Below are 23,799 nucleotides of genomic sequence, written 5' to 3'. Positions count from 1 at the left end.
ATTTGGACCTGTTCCGTAATGTTGTGTTGTGTTAATGGAACAAATAATGGAAATGATTCTTGTTTACTTCAAAATGTTGTGTTAATAATGCAACAAATAATGTAAATGATTCAGTTATAATGTAAAATATATTTTATTCAAAAGTTTAACATTTGTTTGTACTTAACTTAACTAAGAAAAATATTCTTGTATCAAACTTTTAAGTTTTCAGTTAAGATCACTTACAAACTTTAACATCACTTAAAAACTTTAAGATCACTTAAAAACTTTTAAACACATAACTTACAAAAATTTGAGAACAGTTACAACAGTAACAACAATAATAGCAACAACAACAACAGTAGCAAAGAAAGGCTGCACCTATCTCTCCTCCACCTTATTCCTAGACCGCCCGCTGTGTTTGGTCTTGTTAACTCCACCATCTCTGCCCACAGGCGGTGGCACAGCGTTTTTCGGGTTGGACCAAGCCTATTCTTTTGAACATCTCGGGTAATGCGCACTTCTTGATAAATAATAATAACTTTTATTTATATAGCGCCTTTAACGTAGTAAAACGTCCCAAGGCACTTCACAACAGTGTTACAGACAAGCAGATAAATTTGACATCGAGCCACAGAAGAAATTAAGGCAGATTAAATAGGTAGGTTTTAACGAGCGTCTTAAAGGAGGAAAGAGAGGCATAGAGGTTTAGGGAGGGAATTCCAGAACTTAGGGCCCAGTCAGCTGAAGGCACAGCCACTGATGGTTGAGCAGTTATAATGAGGGATGTTCAAGAGGCCAGAATTTGAGGAGCGCAGACATCTTGTGGGATTGTGAGGCTGAAAAAGATTTCAGAGATAGGGAGGGGTAAGGCCATGGTGTGATTTGTAAACAAGGATGAGAATTTTGAAATCGAGGCATTGTTTAAATGGGAGTTAAAGAAGGTCAGAAAGCACAGGGGTGATGGGTGATCTTGACTTGGTGCGAGTTAGTACACGGGCTGCTGAGCTTTGGATGACCTCAAGTTTACGTAGTGTGGAATGTGAAAGGCTGGTCAGGAGTGAGTTGGAATAGTCAAGTCTAGAGGTAAAATAGACATGAATGTGGGTTTCAGCAGCAGAAGAGCTGAGGCAGGGGCGGTTTTAGTTATGCTGTGGATATGTGGCTGGAAACTTATTTCAGGTTCAAATATGATACCTAGGTTGTGAACAGTCTTGTTCACCCTCAGATTGATGCTAGGGAGAGAGATGGAGTCAGTGGTTAGGGAACGCAGTTTGTGGCAGGGACCAAAGATAATGACTTTGGTCTTCCCAATATTTAATTGGAGAAAATTTCTGATCATCCAGTACTGGATGTCAGACAAGCAATCTGACCATTTAGAGACCGTGGAGGGTCAACAGAAGTGGCGGAGAGGTAGAGCTGGGTGTCGTCTGCGTACATGTGGATTGAAGACAGATTGAAGGGATTCAAACATTGAATTCATGAAAAGATGATCACAGATTTGGGAAGCAACAACATTTTCAAGTACTTTGGACAGGAAAGGTAGGTTGGAGATGGGATCATAGCTAGCAAGAAAATGGGGGTGGGGGGGCGCAGGCGGTAATGTGGAGGGCCCGGCTTGGGCCTCTTCAGAGGTTGGTCTGGGGATTGTAGTGGGAGTGGTAATTGATTCTGTCAATGGGCGCGGGGTCTGGGCGTGTTCCCTTATTGCAGCAGCTAACTCCGACATTCCCTCCCTCATGTGCCCCGACAGTGTGTCAACTACCTGTGACATTCCCTCCCTCATGTGAGCCGAGATTGTATCTGCTGCCTGAGACATTCCCTCCCTCATGTTCCTGGATAATGTTCCAATTCCCGTGAGAGTGTTATTACTTCTTCCGACAGTCCCAATACCTCATCACCCACCCCACTGATGGTGTCCAGAAGTGATCGTGTAAGGTCAATGCTCTCCGCAGTCATTGCCATCATCTGAACCACATCTGTTAGATCCTGCACCTCAGGAGAGCGCGGTCGATCTCTCTTTCCCCTCCTCACCCTGGGTATGGCTCGCTGCATACCACTGGGACCCGCAGCCTCGGACGGTGGAGTCCTGGATGTGCCTCGCTGCACCCCACTGAAATTCCCAGCCTCGGACTGTGGGAAACCATGGAATGTTACAACACTTGTACCACTCAGGAAAGGGGCTGGCACCTCAATGGGCGGCACCTGCACCTCTTCCAAAGTGAGTATAACAGTGGGCGCTTCATCCATCCCCTCCCCCTCACCCCCATGCTCTTGGTCTGGAAGGTGGGATTGGAAGATGTTCTTCTCTTCAGGCTCGTCCGCGTCTGAATCTTCTTCTGCATCGTCAGGGTTGGCCTCAAATTCTGCAAAATATAACAGAACAAACAAATGGTTAGCAGCAGCATAGGGGACAGGGTGGGTGGCATGAGTAGGCTCACACAGCGCAGGCAGCAGGCTGATTTGAAGGACCTTTGAAGGACCACGATGAATGATAGCACATTGCATCAACTGAAGCTTAGCTGACAGAGCCATCCCCATGAATCGAAGCATGGCTAGCCCGCGCAGTACTTAACATTTAGGAAAGCCAGACCGTGGCATTTTCAGGACTTACCCTCTCTCTCGTGTGGGCTCAGCTTGTGCAGTGGTGGTTCCTTTTCTCCAGGCAGGACCCATCAAAGCAGCGACCAACTCTTCCAAGGGTGTCAGTGGGTGCAGATTTGCTTAGCCTCCTCCTGTTTGAGTTCTTTCCCCTTTGTTGTGTGCCACCTTTCTCTGCAAAGATGAAAATATAACTTTTTAGAGAGAGTGTCTTTCCGCTGGGTGGGACATATACAGCTGGTCACATTTACAATTGCAATTCCATTGAATAAAATGAAAATATTACTTACACTAACTACTTGACCAAGGTCCTGCAGGGTGGATAAGGGGGAACCAGTGGATGTGGTGTATTTGGATTTCCAGAGGGCATTCGATAAGGTGCCACATAAAAGGTTACTGCACAAGATAAAGTTTACGGGGTTGGGGGTAATATATTAGCATGGATAGAGGATTGGTTAACTAACAGAAAACAGAGAGTTGGGATAAATGGGTCATTTTCCGGTTGGTAAACAGTGGCTAGTGGGGTGCGGCAGGGATCGGTGCTGGGTCCTCAACTATTTACAATCTATATTAATGACTTGGATGAAGGGACTGAGTGTAATGTAGCCAAGTCGCCTGATGATACAAAGATGAGTGGGAAAGCAAATTGTGAGGAGGACACAAAAAATCTGCAAAGGGATATAGACAGGCTAAGTGAGTGGGCAAAAATTTGGCAGATGGAGTATGTGAGGTTATCCACCCAGGCAGAAAAAAATAGAAAAGCAAATTATAATTTAAATGGAGAAATATTGCAAAGTGCTGCAGTACAGAGGAACCTGGTGGTTCTTGTGCATGAAACATAAAAAGTACAGCAAGTGATCAGGAAGGCAAATGGAATGTTGGCCTTTATTGCAAAGGGGATAGAGTATAAAAGCAGAGAAGTCCTGCTACAACTGTACAAGGTATTGGTGAGGCTACACCTAGAGTACTGCGTACAGTTTTGGTCTCCGTATTTAAGGAAGGATATACTTGCATTGGAGGCTGTTCAGAGAAGATTCACTAGGTTGATTCCAAAGATGAGGGGGTTGACTTATGAAGATAGGTTGAGTAAGTTGGGCCTATACTCATTAGAGTTCAGAAGAATGAGAGGTGATCTTATCAAAACATATAAGATAATGAGGGGGCTCGACAAGGTGGATGCAGAGAGGATACTTCCACTCATAGGGGAAACTAAAACTAGGGGACCTAGCCTCAGAATAAGGGGCCACCCATTTAAAACTGAGATGAGGAATTTCTTCTCTCAGAGGATTGTAAATCTATGGAATTCTCTGCCCCATTGAGCTGTGGAGGCTGGGTCATTGAATATAAGGCGGAGATAGACAGATTTTTGAGCGATAAAGGGAATAAAGGGTTATGGGGAGCGGACAGGGAAGTGGAGTTGAGTCCATGATCAGATCAGCCATGATCTAATTAAATGGTGAAGCAGGCTCGAGGGGCCAGGTGGCATACTCCTGCTCCTATTTCTTATATTCTTATGTTCTGCCACTTCTTTTTGCATTGGCCTCCAGACCTCGGGGTGGTCACCATTGCACAGTAATCTTCTGCAAGTTGGTTCCAGTGTTTCTTCATTTCTTTTGGTGAAACTTTTAGATGATCTCTGCTGATGTCCAGCTCGTGTCATCTGGTGTCAATCACAGTAACTAGTGCCTCCACTTCATCCTGTAAGAAATTCTTTGTCCTTGAGCCGTGTTGCATATTGTATTACAGCTCCGATTTTTCCAATGAGAATTAAAGTTCTCACACAAAACTGGCTCTTTAAAAATGGCGGAATGCAGACCGGGAGATGTACTGGGCATGCGCGCCCATAGCAATCACGTCAAAAAATTCCTTTTTTTCGCACATGCACAGAAGGAGGCATCGTTTTTTCGGAGCGGACATTAGGCTCCACCCCCCGAAGCTACAGGACAGGCTGCACGGCGCCAAATTCAAAAAATAGAACGGGGAAACTTGCTACCTTTTTTTTGGAGTAGTTGGGGGCCAAGAAAAACAGACGTAACTCTGGCAATATGCCAAAAAACGGCATTGGGGAAAATTGAGCCATTTAGGCCTAGTTTACTCAACTTCTCCTCATAGGACAATCCCCCCATCCCAGGAATGAGTCTGGTGAACCTTTGTTGCACTCCCTCAATGGCAAGTATATCATTCCTTAGGTAAGGAGACCAAAACTGTACACAATACTCCAGGTGTGGTCTCACCAGGGCCCGATATAATTGCAGTAAGACGTCTTTACTCTTATACTCAAATCCTCTTGTAATAAAGGCCAACATACCTTTGCTTTCTTAATTGCTTGCTGTACCTGCATATTAACTTTCAGTGATTTGTGTACAAGGACACCCAGGTCCCTCTGAACACCAACACTTCTCAATCTCTCACCATTTAAAAAATATTCTGCTTTCCTCGTTTTCCTACCAAAGTGGATAACTTTCCCAATCACTTAGCCAGTCTATATCCCCTTGAAGCCTCTTTGCATCCTCCTCACAACTTACATTCCTACCTAGCTTTGTATCATCAGCAAACATGGATATATTACATTTGGTCCCCTCATCCAAATCATTGATATAGATTGTGAATAGCTGGAGCCCAAGCACTGTTCCTTGCGGCACCTCACTAGTACAGCTTGCCAACCTGAAAATGACCTGTTTATTCCTATTTTCTGTCCCTTAATTAACCCTCAATCTATGCCATTATCCCCCGATCCCATGAGCCCAAATTTTGTTTAATAACCTCTTTTGTGGCACCTTATCGAATGCTTTTTGAAAATACAAATACATCACATCCACTGGTCCCTCCTTATCTATTCTGCTAGTTACAACCTCCAAAAACTCTTAACAGATTTGTCAAACATGATTTCCCTTTCATAAATCCGTGTTGACTCTGCCCAGTCCTTTTATTCTTTTCTAAGTGCCGTTACCACATCCTATTTCCACCTCCGTAACATCGCCCGTCTCCGCCCCTGCCTCAGCTCATCTGCTGCTGAAGCCCTCATCCATGCCTTTATTACCTCAAGACTTGACTACTCCAACGCACTCCTGGCTGGCCTCCCACATTCTACCCTACGTAAACTTGAGGTCATCCAAAACTTGGCAGCCCGTGTCCTAACTCATACCAAGTCCGACTCACCCATCACCCCTGTGTTCGCTGACCTACATTGGCTCCCGGTTAAGCAACGCCTGAATTTCAAAATTCTCATCCTTGTTTACAAATCCCTCCATTGCCTCACCCCTCCCTATCTCTGTAATCTCCTCCAGCCTCACAACCTCTCCCCCCCCCTCCGCACCCCGTCCCGAGATGTCTGCGCTTCTAAAATTCTGCTCTCTTGAGCATCCCTGATTATAATCGCTCAACCATTGGTGGTCGTGCCTTCAGCTGCCTGGGCCCTATGCTCTGGAAATCCCTGCCTAAACCACTCCGTCTCTCTTTCCTCCTTTAAGATGCTCCTTAAAACCTACCTCTTTGAACAGGCTTTTGGTCACCTGCCATAATTTCTTCTTATATGGCTCTGGTGTCAAATTCATTTGCTTTGTCTTATAACACGCCTGTAAAGCACCTTTGGACGTTTTACTATGTTAAAGACGCTACAGGTACAACGTCTGAAATCCAGCAACCTTGGACCGAGACCGTGCTGGTTTTCGGATTTCGGACAAGAAAATCAATACGTCTAAAATCTGACAAACTCAGGACCGAGACTGTGCCATTTTTGGAATTTTCTAGATTTCAGACCTTGCTATTGGCGCTCCTCGCTGCCCACCAATCCTCTGCTCCTCGCCGCCCACCGATTCCTGCCACCTGCCGATCCTCCGCTCCTTGCCACACACCATCTCGCCGATCCTCCGCTCCTCGCCGCCCTTCGACTCTCGACGATTATCGCCGCCCACAGCCCCGGTTTCCTCGTCCCTCGCCGCCCAATGTCATCATCTTGGCCACCTCAAACATGTGTGGTTTTCAGACAATTCCGATTTTCGGACAGCCGGATTTGAGACGTTGTACCTGTGTATAAATACAAGTTGTTGTTAACAATGGATTTTCGCACTTTCCCTGCGACTGATGCCAAGCTAACTGATCTGCAGTTCCCCGTTTTCTCTCTCCCTCCTTTCTCCAATTAATCAGAGAAGCTGGCTGTTTATACACAGTAATGTTTTCCTTTAGAAAATTTGCCTAAAGTACATTGAAGGATTCACTGACTTTATATAATATTATTTCTAGTTTCAAATCAAGAGTTAATTGTAGAAAGTTCTGGAAACTGAACTGCCTGCAGGGGGCGCGCACTGGCACAGTGGGAGGGCGCAGGGCGGAGCCTGGGTCAGTGACGTCACGTGTTCGGTATCAGACACAGCCAATGAGCGAGCGCGGCGGGCGCTTGCACTGGAACTTGATTGGCTGACGCGGCCGAGAGCCCACCTCCACGAAAGGGGGGGGGTGGAAGAGTCCATCAACCAGTTAGAGGCGGCGGCGAGCGGGGCCTGGGTCAGTGACGTAACGTGATCGGCATTGGATCTAACCAACGGGCGAGCGCGGTGGGCGCTGATGCTGGAAGTTGATTGGCTGGGCGAAGCTGAAGGCCTGCCTCCACGACAGTGGGGCCGTCAGCCAATTAGAGGCGGCGCCGGCAGGGCGGGAAGGTGGGACTTGGGTTGTGCGAGCTGCTCCAAGATGGCGGCTGTGCCGTGCCTGTCGGGCCCCGAGCAGCTGGAGGACGCGGCCCACGCCGGGGCCTTGCTGCGTGAGCTCAAGTCCTTCTACGACGCGCGGCTGCTGGTGGACGTGACGCTGGAGGTGGATGGCGGCAGCCGCTTCCTGTGCAACCGCAACGTGCTGGCGGCCGCCAGCCCCTACTTCAAGAGCATGTTCACGGGCGGCCTGTTCGAGAGCAAGCAGCAGAGCGTCACCATCCACGACGTGGACTCGGACTCGATGGCGCTCATCATCGACTACTGCTACACGGGCCGCGTCACGGTGTGCGAGGCCAGCGTGCAGAAGCTGTACGTAGCCGCCAATATGCTGCAGCTCGAGTACGTGCGGCAGGCCTGCGCCGCCTTCATGGCCCGGCGCCTCGATCTCTACAACTGCGCCGGCATCTTAAAGGTGGGTGAGCGGGCCGGGTCCTTCGCCAGGGGAGGGTAGGGTGCGCCGGCCAGTTTGCCCGTGGTGAGGGTGACTGGGAGGGCGGGGAGACCTAGGTGCAGGTTGCGGAGGGCGGGGAGATGGGGGGAGGGGGCGGTGTGCGCGCGGGGGAGACTGGGGTGGGTGCGCGTGGGGGGGGGGGGGGAAAGAGAGAGACGGGGCGCGCACGCGCGGGGAGACTGGGTGGATTTTCGGGCCACCGTGTCTGTACTGACTCTTTGGTAGCGCTATCTAATTAATCTCACTTTGGTCAATTCCCATAGCCCTGTAATTTTTTGCCTTTCAGGTATTCATCCAATTCCCCATTGAATGTTACTATTGAATCTGTTTCCACCACCTTGTCAGCCAGTGCATTCCTGATCAGAAAAAGTGTATATATATATTTTAAAAAAGTATCGAAGTTTGCTGATACAAAGATAGGTGGGAAAGTAAAGTTGGAGGAGGCTGCAGCGATATAGATCGGGTGACTGGGTAAGAACATGGCAAATGGAATACAATGTGGGGAAGTGTGAAGATATCCACTTTGGTAGGATAAACAAAAAAGCAGAATATTTTTTGGGTGATGACTGGGAAATGTTTGCACTCAGACCTGGGTGTCCTTAAACATGAATCACCGAAAGTTAACATGCAGGTACAGCAAGCAATTAAGAAAGCAATTGATATGTTGGCTTTTGTTACAAAGGGATTAGAGTACAAGAGTAAAGAAACCTTGCCACAATTAAACAGGTCATTGGTGAGGCCACACCTGGAGTACTGTGTACAATTCTGGTCTCCTTACCCAAGGAAAGACATACTAGCCTTAGTGGGAGTGCAACAAAGGTTCATTAGACTGGATCCTGGGATGAGGGGATTGCCCCATGAGAGATTACGTAGACTGGCCCCGTAGTCCTTGGAGTCTGCCACTGAAAACTGTTTCTCCTTATGAAAACCTATCAAATCTCCTCTTCATCGTCTATGCTCTAAGGAGAACAACCTGAGCTTCTCTAGTCTCTCCACATAACTGCTCAATTCTACTCCAAAAAAGAATAAACTCTTCCTCTATTAATAAAGCTAGTTAATATGCTTTTTAACAGCCTTCTCAACTTGTCCTGCTACCTTCAAAGATTTGTGGACAAACACCCCCAGATGTCTCTTTCTGCACCCCCTTTAAAATTGTATCATTTTTATCATATTGCCTTTCCTTATCTACCAAAAATGTATCGCTTCAGATTTCACTGTTAAATTTCATCTGCCATGTGTCTCCATTTTACCAGTCTGTCTATGTCCTCCTGAAGTGTTACTATCCTCCTCACTCTTTACTAAATTTTCCAGTTTTGTATCATATGCAAACTTTATGCTCTGTATACACAAGTCCAGGTCATTAATATATATCAAAAAGGTCCTAATACTGATCCCTGGGGAATATCACTGCATACTTCCCTCCAGTCTGAAAAACAACCACTACTCTGCTTTGTCCCTTTTGTATCCACGCTGCTACTGTCCCTTTAATCACATGGGATTTAATTTTTCTAACCAGTCTATTATCTGGTACTTTCCACGTCCGAACCGGGGTCAAACAGGGCTGCGTGATCGCTCCAACCCCCTTCTCAATCTTCCTCGCTGCCATGCTCCACCTCACTGTCAACAAGCTCCCTGCTGGAGTGGAACTAAACTACAGAACCAGTGGGAAGCTGTTTAACCTACGCCATCTCCAGACCAGATCCAAGACCACCCAAACCTCTGTTGTTGAGCTGCAGTACGCGGACGACGCCTGCGTTTGCGCACATTGAGGCTGAGCTTCAGGACATAGTCGATGTATTCACCGAGGCAGATTAAAGCATGGGCCTTATGCTTAACATCTGTAAGACAAAGGTACTCCACCAGCCTGTCCTCGCTGCACAGCACTGACCCCCAGTCATCAAGATTCACGGCGCGGCTCTCGACAACGTGGCCCACTTCCCATACCTTGTCAACAAAGGCAGGCATTGATTCGGAGATTCAACATTGCCTCCAGTGCGCCAGCGCAGCCTTCGGCCGCCTGAGGGAGAAAGAGTGTTCGAAGACCAGGCCCTCAAACCTACCACCAAGCTCATGGTCTACAGGGATGTAGTAATATGTTAACAAATATGATGTGATTGGGATTACGGAGACGAGGCTCCAGGATGATCAGGGCTGGGAACTCAACATCCAAGGGTATTCAACATTCAGGAAGGATAGAATAAAAGGAAAAGGAGGTGGGGTGGCATTGCTGGTTAAAGAGGAGATTAATGCAATAGTTAGAATGGACATTAGCTTGGATGATGTGGAATCTATATGGGTAGAGCTGCAGAACACCAAAGGGCAAAAAAGGTTATTTGGAGTTGTGTACAGACCTCAACAGTAGTAGTGATGTTGGGGAGGGCATCAAACAGGAAATTAGGGGTGCATGCAATAAGGGTGCAGCAGTTATAATGGGTAACTTTAATATGCACATAGATTGGGCTAACCAAACTGGAAGCAATATGGTGGAGGAGGATTTCCTGGAGTGCACAAGGGATGGTTTTCCAGACCAATATGTCGAGGAACCAACTAGGGGGGAGGCCATCTTAGACTGGGTGTTGTGTAATGAGAGAGGATTAATTAGCAATCCCGTTGTGCGAGGCCCTTTGGGGAAGAGTGACCATAATATGGTGGAATTCTGCATTAGGATGGAGAATGAAACAGTTAATTCAGAGACCAAGGTCCAGAACTTAAAGAAGGGTAACTTTGAAGGTATGAGGCGTGAATTGGCTAGGATTGATTGGCGAATGATACTTAAGGGGTTGACTGTGGATGGGCAATGGCAGACATTTAGAGACCGCATGGATGAACTACAACAATTGTACATTCCTGTCTGTCATAAAAATAAAAAAGGGAAGGTGGCTTAACCGTGGCTATCAAGGGAAATCAGGGATAGTATTAAAGCCAAGGAAGTGGCATACAAATTGGCCAGAAATAGCAGTGAACCTGGAGACTGGGAGAAATTTAGAACTCAGCAGAGGAGGACAAAGGGTTTGATTAGGGCAGGGAAAATGGAGTACGAGAAGAAGCTTGCAGGGAACATTAAGACGGATTGCAAAAGTTTCTATAGATATGTAAAGAGAAAACGGTTAGTAAAAACAAACGTAGGTCCCCTGCAGTCAGAATCAGGGGAAGTCATAACGGGGAACAAAGAAATGGCGGACCAATTAAACAAGTACTTTGGTTCGGTATTCACTAAGGAGAACATTAACAACCTTCCGGATATAAGAGGGGTCAGAGGGTCTAGTCGGGAAATTGTGTTGGGGAAATTAATGGGATAGAAGGCCGATAAATCCCCAGGGCCTGATGGACTGCATCCCAGAGTACTTAAGGAGGTGGCCTTGGAAATAGCGGATGCATTGACAGTCATTTTCCAACATTCCATTGACTCTGGATCAGTTCCTATTGAGTGGAGGGTAGCCAATGTAACCCCACTTTTTTAAAAAAAAAAAGGAGGGAGAGAGAAAACAGGGAATTATAGACCGGTCAGCCTGACATCGGTAGTGGGTAAGATGATGGAATCAATTATTAAGGATGTCATAGTAGCGCATTTGGAAAGAGGTGACATGATAGGTCCAAGTCAGCATGGATTTGTGAAAGGGAAATCATTCTTGACAAATCTTCTAGAATTTTTTTGAGGATGTTTCCAGTAGAGTGGACAAGGGAGAACCAGTTGATGTGGTATATTTGGACTTTCAGAAGGCTTTCGACAAGGTCCCACACAAGAGATTGTGCAAAGTTAAAGCACATGGGATTGGGGGTAGTTCTGACATGGATTGATGGTTGTCAGAAAGTAAGCAAAGAGTAGGAGTAAATGGGTACTTTTCAGAATGGCAGGCGGTGACTAGTGGGGTACCGCAAGGTTCTGTGCTGGGGCCCCAGCTGTTTACACTGTACATTAATGATTTAGACGAGGGGATTAAATGTAGTATCTCCAAATTTGCGGATGACACTAAGTTAGGTGGCAGTGTGAGCTGCGAGGAGAATGCTATGAGGCTGCAGAGCGACTTGGTTAGGTTAGGTGAGTGGGCAAATGCATGGCAGATGAAGTATAATGTGGATAAATGTGAGGTTATCCACTTTGGTGGTAAAAACAGAGAGACAGACTATTATCTGAATGGTGACAGATTAGGAAAAGGGGAGGTACAACGAGACCTGGGTGTCATGGTACATCAGTCATTGAAGGTTGGCATGCAGGTACAGCAGGCGGTTAAGAAAGCAAATGGCACGTTGGCCTTCATAGCGAGGGGATTTGAGTACAGGGGCAGGGAGGTGTTGCTACAGTTGTACAGGGCATTGGTGAGGCCACACCTGGAGTATTGTGTACAGTTTTGGTCTCCTAGCCTGAGGAAGGATATTCTTGCTATTGAGGGAGTGCAGCGAAGGTTTACCAGACTGATTCCCGGGATGGCGGGACTGACCTATCAAGATAGACTGGATCAACTGGGCTTGTATTCACTGGAGTTCAGAAGAATGAGAGGGGACCTCATAGAAATGTTTAAAATTCTGACGGGTTTAGACAGGTTAGATGCAGGAAGAATGTTCCCAATGTTGGGGAAGTCCAGAACCAGGGGTCACAGTCTAAGGATAAGGGGTAAGCCATTTAGGACCGAGATGAGGAGGAATTTCTTCACCCAGAGAGTGGTGAACCTGTGGAATTCTCTACCACAGAAAGTTGTTGAGGCCAATTCACTAAATATATTCAAAAAGGAGTTAGATGTAGTCCTTCCTACTAAGGGGATCAAGGGGTATGGTGAGAAAGCAGGAATGGGGTACTGAAGTTGCATGTTCAGCCATGAACTCATTGATTGGCGGTGCAGGCTAGAAGGGCCGAATGGCCTGCTGCACCTATTTTCTATGTTTCTAATACCCGCCCGCCTGTATGGATCAGAGGCATGGACGACTTGCAGAAGACATCAAGTCACTGGAGATATATCACCAACGATGTCTCCGCAAGATCCTGCAAATCCCCTGGGAGGACAGGCGCACCAACATCTGTGTCCTTGCTCAGGCTAACATCCCCAACATTGAAGCACTGACCACACTTGATCAACTTCGCTGGGCATGCCACTTAATTCGCATGTCAGAAATGAGACCCCCTAAGCAACTGCTCTATGTGGAGCTCCTTCATGGCAAACGAGCCAAAGGTGGGCAGCGGAAACGTTACAAGGACACCCTCAAAGCCTCCCTGGTAAAGTGCGACATCACCACTAACACCTGGGAGACCCTGGCCGAAGACTGCCCTAGGTGGAAAAAGTGCATCCGGGAGGGCGTTGTGCTCTTCGAATGTCAACACTGCGAGCGTGAAGAGGTCAGGCACAAGCAGCGGAAGGAGCGTGTGGTAAATCAGTGCCACTTCCCCCAACAAATATCTGTCCCACCTGTGACAAAGTCTGTGGCTCTCGTGTTGGACTGTTCAGCCACCAAACAATTCACTTTCGGAGTGGAAGCAAGTCTTCCTTGATTCCGAGGAACTGCCTATGATGATGATGACTTTGTCAAATGGGTTTTGAAAGTCCATATACACATCGACCACGCTACCTGCATCAACCCTCAGTTCATCAAAGTATTAATCAAGTTAGTCAAACATAATTTGCCTTTAACAAATCCGTGCTGACTTTCATTTATTAGCCCATACTTTTCCAAATGCCAATTAATTTTGTTCCAAATTATTGTCTTGAGGCTTCCCACCGAAGTTAGGCTGACTGGCCTGTAGTTACAGGGTTTATCCCGCTCTTGTAAGCCATGATCCTGACAAACGGATCCACCACAGACCCAATTCACGTACGGACCGGGGTTAAGCAAGGCTGCGTCATTGCACCAACGCTCTTTTTGATCATCTTTGCTGCAATGCTCCATCTCGCCCTCTGTAAGCTCCCTGCTGGAGTGGAGCTAATCTACAGAACAAGTGGGAAACTGTTCAGCCTCCGTTGCCTCCAGGCCAGGTCCAAGGTCGTCTAATCCTCTGTCATCAAATTGCAATATGCAGAGAACGCTTGCGTCTGCAAGCACTCGGAGGTTGAACTCCAAACCATCGTCAACACCTTCACCGGAGCGTACGAGAGCACGGGCCTTACACTAAACTTACGTAAGACAAAGGTCCTCTACCAACCTGCCCCGGTCACACAGTACTGCCCCCAATTATCAAAATCCACGACGAGGCCTTGGACAATGTGGACCATTTTTCATACCTCGGGAGCCTACTGTAAACAAGGGCAGACGTCGATGATGAAGTCCAACACCGTCTTCAGTGTGCCAGTGCAGCCTTTGGTCACCTGAGGAAGAAAATGTTTGAAGACCAGGACCTCAAACCCGACACCAAGCTCATGGTCTACAGAGCAGTAGTGACACCCGCCCTCCTATATGCTTCAGAGACATGGACCGTGTACAGCAGTCACCTCAAAGCACCGGAGAAGTACCAACAACGCTGCCTCCGCAAGATCCTGCAAATCCATTGGCAGGAGAGGTGCACCAACATCAATGTTCTCGCTCAGGCCAGCATTGAAGCACTGACCACGCTCGATCAGCTCCGATGGACGGGCCACATTGTCTGCATGCCCAATACGAGGCTCCCAAATCAAGCGTTCTACTCAGAGCTCTGACACGGCAAGCGAGTCCTGGTGGGTAGAGGAAACTATTCAAGGACGCCCTCAAAGCCTCCTTGAAAAAGTGCAACATCTCCACCAATACCTAGGAATCCCTGACCCAAGACTGCCCAAAGTGGAGGAGAAGCATCCGGGAAGGTGCCGAACACCATGAGTCTCTTCGCTGGGAATATGCGGAAGCAGAACACACAACACCCCAAGCACCGTCTGCCCCTCCTGTGACAGAGACTGTAGGTCCCGCATTGGTCTCATCGGTCACTTTAGAACTCATTTTAGTGTGGAAGCAAGTCATCCTCGACTCCGAAGTAGAAGAGTTACAGGGTTTATCCTCTTCCCCTTTTTTAAACGAGTAACATTTGCAGTCCTCTGGCACTATCCCATATCCAAGAAGGATTGGAATATTGTGGCCAGAGCCTCTGCAATTTGCACCCGTACTTCCCTTAGTAACCTAGGATACATCCCATCTAGAGCAGTGACTTTTCTACTTTGAGGACTGCCAGCCTTTTAAGTACATCTTCTATCTAGTTTTATCCTATTCCATATTGCTACTGCCTCTCCCTTTACTGCTACATTGGTAGCATCCTCTTATCTAGTGAAACATAGAAAATAGGTGCAGGAGTAGGCCATTCGGCCCTTCTAGCATGCACCGCCATTCAATGAGTTCATGGCTGAACATGCAACTTCAGTACCCCATTCCTGCTTTCTCGCCATATCCCTGGATCCCCCTAGTAGTAAGGACTTCATCTAACTCCTTTTGAATATATTTAGTGAATTGGCCTCAACAACTTTCTGTGTTAGAGAATTCCACAGGTTCACCACTCTGGGTGAAGTTTCTCCTCATCTCGGTCCTAAATGGCTTACCCCTTATCCTTAGACTGAGACCCCTTGTTCTGGACTTCCCCAACATTGGGAACATTCTTCCTGCATCTAACCTGTCTAAACCCGTCAGAATTTTAAACGTTTCTATGAGATCCCCTCTCATTCTTCTGAACTCCAGTGAATACAAGCCCAGTTGATCCAGCCTATCTTGATGGGTCAGTCCCACCATCCCGGGAATCAGTCTGGTGAACCTTCGCTGTCCTTCCTCAAGTTAGGAGACCAAAACTGTACACAGTACTCCAGGTGTGGCCTCACCAAGGCCCTGTACAACTGTAGCAACACCTCCCTGCCCCTGTACTCAAATCCCCTCGCTATGAAGGCCAACATGCCATTTGCTTTCTTAACCGCCTGCTGTACCTACATGCCAACCTTCAATGACTGATGTACCATGACACCCAGGTCTCGTTGCACCTCCCCTTTTCCTAATCTGTCACCATTCTCTGTTTTTACCACCAAAGTGGATAACCTCACATTTATCCACATTATACTTCATCTGCCATGCATTTGCCCACTCAACCTAACCTATCCAAGTCACTCTGCAGCCTCATAGCATCCTCCTCGCAGCTCACACTGCCACCCAACTTAGTGTCATCCGCAAATTTGGAGATACTACATTTAATCCCCTCGTCTAAATCATTAATGTACAATGTAAACAGCTAGTGCCCCAGCACAGAACCTTGCGGTACCCCACTAGTCACTGCCTGCCATTCTGAAAAGTACCCATTTACTCCTACTCTTTGCTTCCTGTCTGACAACCAGTTCTCAATCCATGTCAGCACACTACCCCTAATCCCATGTGCTTTAACTTTGCACATTAATCTCTTGTGTGGGACCTTGTCGAAAGCCTTCTGAAAGTCCAAATATACCACATCAACTGGTTCTCCCTTGTCCACTCTACTGGAAACATCCTCAAAAAAATTTGTCAAGCATGATTTCCCTTTCACGTGTCCAAGTCAGCATGGACTTATCATGTCCCCTCTTTCCAAATGCGCTGCTATGACATCCTTAATAATTGATTCCATCATTTTACCCACTACTGAGGGTCAGGCTGACCGGTCTATAATTCCCTGTTTTCTCTCCCTCCTTTTTTTTAAAAAGTGGGGTTACATTGGCTACTGATCCAGAGTCAATGGAATGTTGAAGACAGATGCAAAGTACTCATTTAGTACGGCAACCTCCAAGATCTCCTTTTTTGTCCCTAATCGCCCCAACCTTCCTTTTTGACTATCCTTTTACTATTTGTGTTTATAAAAGACTTTTGGATTACCTTCTGTGTTAGCCGCTAATCTATTCTCATACTCGCTCTTTGCCCCTCTTATTCACTTATTTTTAAGATCGCTCTGTACTTCAGCTTGGTTCTCTACTTTGTGAACCTTCCAATTGTCATAAGCCTCCTTTATCTCACTTTAACCTCTATCTTTAGTCATCCAGGGAGCTCTAGCTTTGGATGCCTTTTCTTTCTCTCTATGGAAATGTCTATTCTGGACCCGAGCCATCGACTCTATGAAGGCCTCCCATTGTTAAATTGGTAGACAAAAGCGTAATTGTTGATTCCGATCCACCTGGCCCAGAGCCTTTTTCAACTCACTGAAGTTAGCCCTCCTAAGTATTTTTATGCTTGATTATGCCATGTCCTTTTCCATAACTCTTCTAAAGTGGATGATACTGTGATTACAGTTCCACAAATGCTCTCCCACTGAAACATGCTCCTCTTGCCCCACTTCATTTCCGAGAACTAGATCCAGCACTGCTTCCTTCCTCATTTGGCTGAAAACATACTGACCAAGAAAGTTTTTGTACATTTCCTTCAGAAAATAGCTTTTTGGGATATAGTACATGAGTAACTTAAGACATGACATGTGGTGAGTGAAGCAGGCCTGGGAGGAGCAGGGGACTTTGGACCCATGGTTCCCAAAGCTCTTCACCACTAGGGTTTCCTCACGTAATGCCTGGATCTGTTGTGGACTAATTGAGAGATTGTTGCTGTGATTAGTCAACAACTCCATTATTGTATCATGTGACTACCAGGGTGGTAGAATATGAACAAGATGGACCTTTTTTTCATCTAGCAATTCTCATATTCCTAAAGGATTGCATTTTTAAACCTATTATGGATTGTTCAGCTTTTGTGTGAATCTCGGCTTGCTATCACTGCAGTGCAGTGCTGAAGGAGTGCTGCATTGTTGGTGATGGCATCTTTCACGTCGAATGTTAAACCGTGGCTCCAACTGCCTGCTCACTATTTAAAGAAGGGAGATCTGATCAACAGACATCCTAACAACCAACCCCATCAAAGTAGATTAACTGGTCATTCCACTCACTGGGACCTTGCTGTGTGCAAATGACTGCTGGACCTCCCTACGTCACAGCAGTGACCACATTTCAAAAAGTACTTGATTAGCTGTGGGGCACTTTGGGACATCTTGTGCAATATAAATGCAAATTGTAAAACTGTCAATTTGTCACATTTCACTGTGTGAAAGGGTGTTTGTCAGACCTGTAACTATGCTGTTTTTGCCTTAGTTTGCAGATGCTTTTGACAATGTGGAGCTGAAAGAGGAGGCGCTTGCCTTCATAGCACGCAACTTGCAACACTTGTACAGAACAGAGGAACTGTGTGAGCTTTCCCCTGAGCAGATGAAAGAAATTCTAAAGCTGGACACGCTGGATGTTGACAGTGAGAGGAAGGTATGCACTGTTGCGATTCAGTGGATTGAAGCCAATATCAGTGAGCGTGCTGTACACGCGCTGGAGGTACTGAAGTGCGTGAGGTGGCATCATTTCAGTGAGAAGGACAGAATGTACATTGATGCCCTTAAATCTCAGCCATTTGTCAAAAACAAGCCTCTTGGCTCCATCGTAGATGATCTTTCTGCACCCAGAGTTGTTGATGTGCCCGCCACGCTGCCAAACTCTTCAAAGAGGATTGGATTTAGTGCAAAGGAGATGGTTATATTCTTTGGCCATCGAAAGGAGCCTTTCCTCTGTTACGATCCATATTCGGGTGACATTTATACAATGACTTCACCTTTGACTAGTCCTACTCTTACCAAGTCCATCAGTTCACTTGCTGTCTGTGTTTCGCCAGACAATGATGTGTTTTTGGCAGCGCAGCCAACCAAACAGCTTTGGGTATATAATGCAGTTCAGAACACCTGGCAGCAACTTGCTGAGCGACTGCTGGCGAGAGAGGGGATGGATGTTGCCTATCTGAATGGATATATTTACATCCTGGGCGGTCGAGACCCGTCTACAGGACTGAAGATTAAGGAGGTGGAGTGTTACAGTATTCAGAGAAACCAGTGGATTTTTGTGGCGCCTCTGCCTCATGCATTGCACTCATTTGAACTGATTACGGTCGGGGACTGCTTGTACGCAGTTAATAATAAGAGGATGTTGTGCTATGTGCCAGAGAGGAATCAATGGTTGAACTGCGCTTCCTTAAAACGCAGTGAGTTCCAGGAAGCTTGTGTTTTCAATGATGAAATCTATTGTATTTGTGACATTCCAGTCATAAAGGTTTACAACCCTTCGAAGGGTGAATGGCGAAAGATTAGTGACATCCCTATCGATGCCATCATCCACAACTTTCAAATAGTTTGTCATGGCAACAAACTGCTTCTCATAACCACCACAGTCCCGCAGTGGAAGAAGAACAGAGTGACTGTTCATCAGTACGACGCAAACGCTGATCAGTGGGTCAACATTGGCACAATGTTGGGATTGCTGCACTATGACAGTGACTTCATATGCCTCTCAGCACGTTTGTACCCTTCATGCCTGGAGCCTGGGCAGAGTTTTATCAGTGAGGAGGATGATGTCCGCAGCGAGTCGAGTGCGGACTGGGATTTTGAAGGTTCGAGTGATATTGACTCCGAGTCGGGAAGCTCGAGTTCGTTTTCAGATGATGATTGGCAGCCACCAGAAGGACTACGAGTTGAAAGAATACAGCAAAATGGCCACTCAGTCCCTCCAGACAATAGAGCGCCTCATATCAATGGCCAGATTGGGAACTAACCGGCTCCATTTTAAATGGTCATAAACGAGACAAATCAAAAATAGTAACAATAACTAGTATTTTTTTCTGATTGTTGCAGATACAGTAGTTTTTGGACAAATACAGACAGTTATATTTTTTGCGGTACATGTTAAAATGTCTTTGGAGGAACTGGAAAAATAAATAAAATTGCATTGAAAATAATTTTTTCTTATTGGCAGATGCACTATGAATTTGTTTTGCTTTCTGCTCCATCCTTTTCCAAGTGGCCACACCATTTTTAAAGCAATGATTAAGGTAGTTTAAATGTATTGAGTTCTCCTTCGTAAAATGGAGGTCTGAGAGTTGGGTGTTTTAGCTCGCTGCACACCTGTGTATGATGCTTCTTGGAATCTCCGAAATCTTATACAATAAATGCACTCTGAAGACATTTACAGTTTGGATGCTGCTGAATTCATGAGAATTGGTGGTAAAGTAAAAGGGCAGTTTCAACTGGGATGGTCTGGTAATTTTAAGGAACATAGTGGCATTGGTTTCACACAAGCCTTCAAGAGCTACTAGCTCTTAATTTATTTAAGGAGAATCATCTGCTTTCAAGAGTAAGAAGAAACCAAGAGTTTTATCCTGCTTGTTTTATCAGGGTTATTTGCCACCTTTTAATGAAGTTAAGTAACTTGGCAAGTTCATGGTATTGCAAATTGTAAGCAGACTTGCTGGGTTATGCTTGTGCAACCCAATTGTACTCTGAATTCTTTTATAAAACTGGTCATTGAAAACTTTAGTAATGTTCATGCTTGAGAAATTTATTGCCATGTTGGAAGTCTTTCACGTACCTTTGTGTAAACTTGTGATCCATTTTGTTTTTCTGAAAGCAGCAATTTAAATGACCCGTGATTGCTGCTCTTTCTCTTGAGCCTGGCTGCATGAGGTACCTCTACCTAAGGAAATATGTGCAGACGTAGGAGGAGGCCATTTGGCCCGTTGTGGTTCTTGATGAGGGAAGTCCAAAACTTGCCCCATGCTGACCCCCACAGGTGTCTATCGTCCTCTCTACAAATATTTATCCTAAACAGATGCAATGGTCTCTGCCTCTACCTCTGTCGATTTTTTTGTTACGCAAGGGTATTGAGGGTTACAGAACCAAGGCGGGTAGAGGGAGATGGGATACAGATCAACCATGATCTAATTGAATGGCGGAACAGGCTCGAGGGGCTGAATGGCCTCCTGTTCCTAAAACTTTCCATGCTCTTAAGAACCTGTGCGAATAAATTTCTGCTAACCCCTCCTCACACTGACCGTTTTAAATTTTAAAATGTTCCGAAACTGATTGAAGCAGACTAGAATAAAGAGCGCCTACAGCATGTTAAAAGGAGCACAACTTGGATCAGGAGTAGCTATACATCTTTCAAAGTAGAAGTATAATTTGCATTATGTTTTAGAATGATCCTTCTGTTGGCTTCTCTGACGGCATGTTCTCCAATGGGCGAGCTTCTGTCATCACTTCAATCCATGACATTGGAAGAGGTTTGGGAATTGTGTGTGGGATTGAAACCTAAAGATTAAATGATATCTCCCTATATTTTTTAACAAAGACAGTGAACTAGCTTTCAAAGTCCATGCTATTGCTCTTTAAAAAAAAAAAATTGAATTATATGGTAATTTGAATGAAGCAGTTGAATTTAATATCGAATTTACAGGATTGATCTATTGAATGCATTGTACTTCATTCTACCTCTGGTGCCTTGAGGTTCAGTCATCTTACCAAGTTTTAAAGTTGGACAAATGACATATGGCTTCAAATTGACTTTTTGAATGTTTTTATTCCTCCTTTTTCAGATGCCTAAACATATTTGATTACTGCTCACGTAAAATTCTTTGCGTTTAATTTAAGCCAGTTAGTAATTGCGTTTCAGTAGACAAGGAATTTTATGGAAATGTGGAAATTAATGGGGTAGAGGAGATGGGGAGGGACAAGGGATTTGAAAACCAGGATGAGAATTTTTAAATCAATATTTTGCTTAAATGGGAGCCAATGTAGGTCAGCGAGCACAGGGACTTGGTGTGAGTTTTGGATGACCTCAAGTTTACGTAGCGTAGAACATAGGAAGTCCGCCAGGAGTGCGTTGGAATAGTCCAGTCTAGAGGTAACAGGAATGGATAAGGGTTTCAGCAACAGATGAACTAAGGCAGGGGTGGAGACGGGTTATACGGAGGTGGAAATAGGCGGTCTTGGTTATGGTGCGGATATGTGGTCGGAAGCTCATTTTGGGGTCAAATATGACACCAAGGTTGCAAACAGTCTGGGTCAGCCTCACAAATGGGAGAGGATGGAGTTGATGGCTGGAGAACGTGTTTGTGCCGGGGACCGAAGAGAGATTGGCTTTGGTCTTCCCAATATTTAAATGGAAAAAATTTCTGCTCATCCAGAACTGGATGTCGGACAAGCAATTTGACAATTTAGAGACGGTGGAGGGGTCGAGATAAGTGGTTGTGGGGTAGAGCTAGCTGGGTGTCGTTAACGTACATATGGAAACTAACGCTTTGATTTGAAGGAGAAGGGGACATTACCTGAGGAGAGTGAACTATTAACAATATCAACTGACCTATGAGCCAGAAAACGAAGTTGGGTGGCCAGCAGTTTAGTGGGAATAGGGTCGCGGGAGCAGGAAGTGGGTCTCGGGAACAAGATGATGGCGGGGGACTTGGAGAGAAAATGGAAAAAGATGCAAGTTCAGGGCTAGGGCAAGGGTGATCTTCAGAGGAATTTTCCCTGGTGGGCTCTGGGAAGGAAGGGAATTCGCAGAAGCAGCTGATCGGATGGTCTCAATCTTGGAGATAAAGAAGTCCATGAACTTGGGTGAGGGTGAAGGAGATGGAAGAGTGGGTTTAAGAAGACAGCTAGCAGTAGAGAATAGAAGTCGGTGTTTATCTTTACATTCTAGAATGATTCTGGAATGGCGAGCAGGACCCGATAATGTTTTGTGGTCCAATCCGATCTGGTGGTGAATGGCTAAACCAGTTGCCTGCCAAAACTGTTCAAGTCTGGATCCTTGAACTAAAGGGAGCGGAGATGAAGGTCGCACCAGGAAGAATGGCCTGGGTGAGAGTGTGGTTTTAGTAGGGACTAGGATGTCAAAGGTAGTGATGAGGGTGTGGTTGAGCAAATTGGTAGCTGCAGAAATTTTGTGGATAGAAGGCCAAAAGCTGGCTAGTTGGAATTTTGTAAATGAATTGGGAGAGTTTTTCCGGGGTGGACACACACTATGCGAGGTGGTAAGATCAAGGGACTGGCTGTGAATATGGGTTGGGGAGTTTACATGGAGTGAGATTAAGGGAGTATAGGGGGGCAATTAACTCTGGAGAATGTGATGGAGGTTGAAATCACAGGATGAGAAGTTGCTCAGTTCAGGTGCTGAGGGAGGAAAGCAGTGACGATACTGTGGTAATAAAATTCTTATGGTATTTGGGTGGACGCAGAACGAGAATTTTAAATGAGGGGTGGAACAAGGTGAGATGCTCAGAGGAGAAAGTGCCATAGGAGTAGGGACACCAACCGAGGTGTGATTTGGTAATGAAACCCACCGCGTTCTGGACAGGGCAAGTGGTGCAAAGTCTCGCCTGGTGGGGAGACTTCATTTAGGAGTACGGTGTCATCGCCCCTCAACCAGGTTTTGGTCGGGGCCACGATAAGCTCATGGATAGCAAGGACACAAGTGAAAGGACATTCTGGAGGGAGATGTGGAGAGGGTCGGTGATGGCTGGTCCACAGGGTCAGTACTGGAGGGATGAGTGGGACGGGGAGGAGTTTGGCAAGATTAGTCCCCAGTGAGCACACTGGGCGGGATGGTCAGCGAGAGAGTAGGGTGGAACAGTTGGGGTTGCTGTTCGTGAGGAGGCAGTGGCGAGTGCTTCGATGGGCCCTTCGGAGGATGCCAAGAGAGGCACCGAGGGAAGCTGTTGGCTTATCTAGGAGGAAGTCAAATCTGGGACGGTGGCAGGAAAGTCAAAGAGCAATGAAGGTTTGGGGCAGAGATTTGGGAAGGCAGAGTGTCCGAGATGAAAGGAGGCATGATGGGAGAGCGGCCAGGGAGGGATGGAGAGAAAAGAAAAAGAGGGATGAAAAAAAAGTGGGAATGGACGTAAGCGACTGGTCCGGGGCAGCAGCCAAAATGTGCTCGCGAAAATTCAAGTTACATAGGCCGGGTTATGTAGCAACTTTTGGGAGACAAATTTCCTGGTAATACAATACACAAATATTGAGGAGGGTGTGTGTGTATTCATATCTTCCCTTTATTAACCTGAACCGTACATGGAAGCAGAAGACATATGAATGATTCCAAAGTACATCGTGCTGTGAGGCTGATCTGACCTGTCAGTGTTTTGTATGATAGATTTTGCAAGATAGAGAAAAAAATTGACTATGTTAAATAATTTAAAATATACACATTTATTTAAAGCCCTTTTCCTGAAATTGGCCTGCATCATTTCAAGGTACAAAAGATTAAAACATTATTTGGCTTACAAAATGCTCACTAACACTCCCAGCTTTCAGTGGGAGGT

The 23,799-nt window shown here is 46.1% G+C and overlaps 1 protein-coding gene and 1 long non-coding RNA gene across 2 annotated transcripts; one reads left to right on the top strand and one right to left on the bottom strand.

Annotated features, from left to right (window-relative positions):
- Window positions 1-283: 283 nt before the first annotated feature.
- Window positions 284-7,207, bottom strand: LOC139276326 (uncharacterized). The gene is made up of 3 exons (XR_011595908.1): window positions 6,340-7,207; window positions 2,594-2,754; window positions 284-2,345 (listed from the first exon to the last, which is right to left on the bottom strand). It is a non-coding gene; the product is annotated as an uncharacterized lncRNA (long non-coding RNA).
- Window positions 7,208-7,232: 25 nt separating this feature from the next.
- On the top strand, window positions 7,233-20,020 carry kbtbd7 (kelch repeat and BTB (POZ) domain containing 7). Its single transcript, XM_070894139.1, has 2 exons — window positions 7,233-7,701; window positions 17,766-20,020. Exons 1-2 carry the CDS (start codon window positions 7,270-7,272, stop codon window positions 19,257-19,259), a joined length of 1,926 nt encoding a protein of 641 aa, XP_070750240.1. The 5' UTR covers window positions 7,233-7,269; the 3' UTR covers window positions 19,260-20,020.
- The last annotated feature ends 3,779 nt before the right edge of the window (window positions 20,021-23,799 follow it).

Source organism: Pristiophorus japonicus, chromosome 11 (genome assembly GCF_044704955.1).
Source record: "Pristiophorus japonicus isolate sPriJap1 chromosome 11, sPriJap1.hap1, whole genome shotgun sequence".
Classification (NCBI taxonomy): Eukaryota; Metazoa; Chordata; class Chondrichthyes; family Pristiophoridae; genus Pristiophorus; species Pristiophorus japonicus.
This window is presented reverse-complemented; position numbering and strand designations above follow the sequence as displayed.

What these genes read in the sequence shown, in the direction of transcription:
- kbtbd7 (XM_070894139.1), top strand. Translation starts at nt 7,270, where the DNA reads ATGGCGGCTGTGCCGTGCCTGTCGGGCCCCGAGCAGCTGGAGGACGCG. An exon ending in ACTGCGCCGGCATCTTAAAG is followed by an intron (nt 7,702 to 17,765) that starts GTGGGTGAGCGG and finishes TTTTTGCCTTAG; the next exon opens with TTTGCAGATGCTTTTGACAA.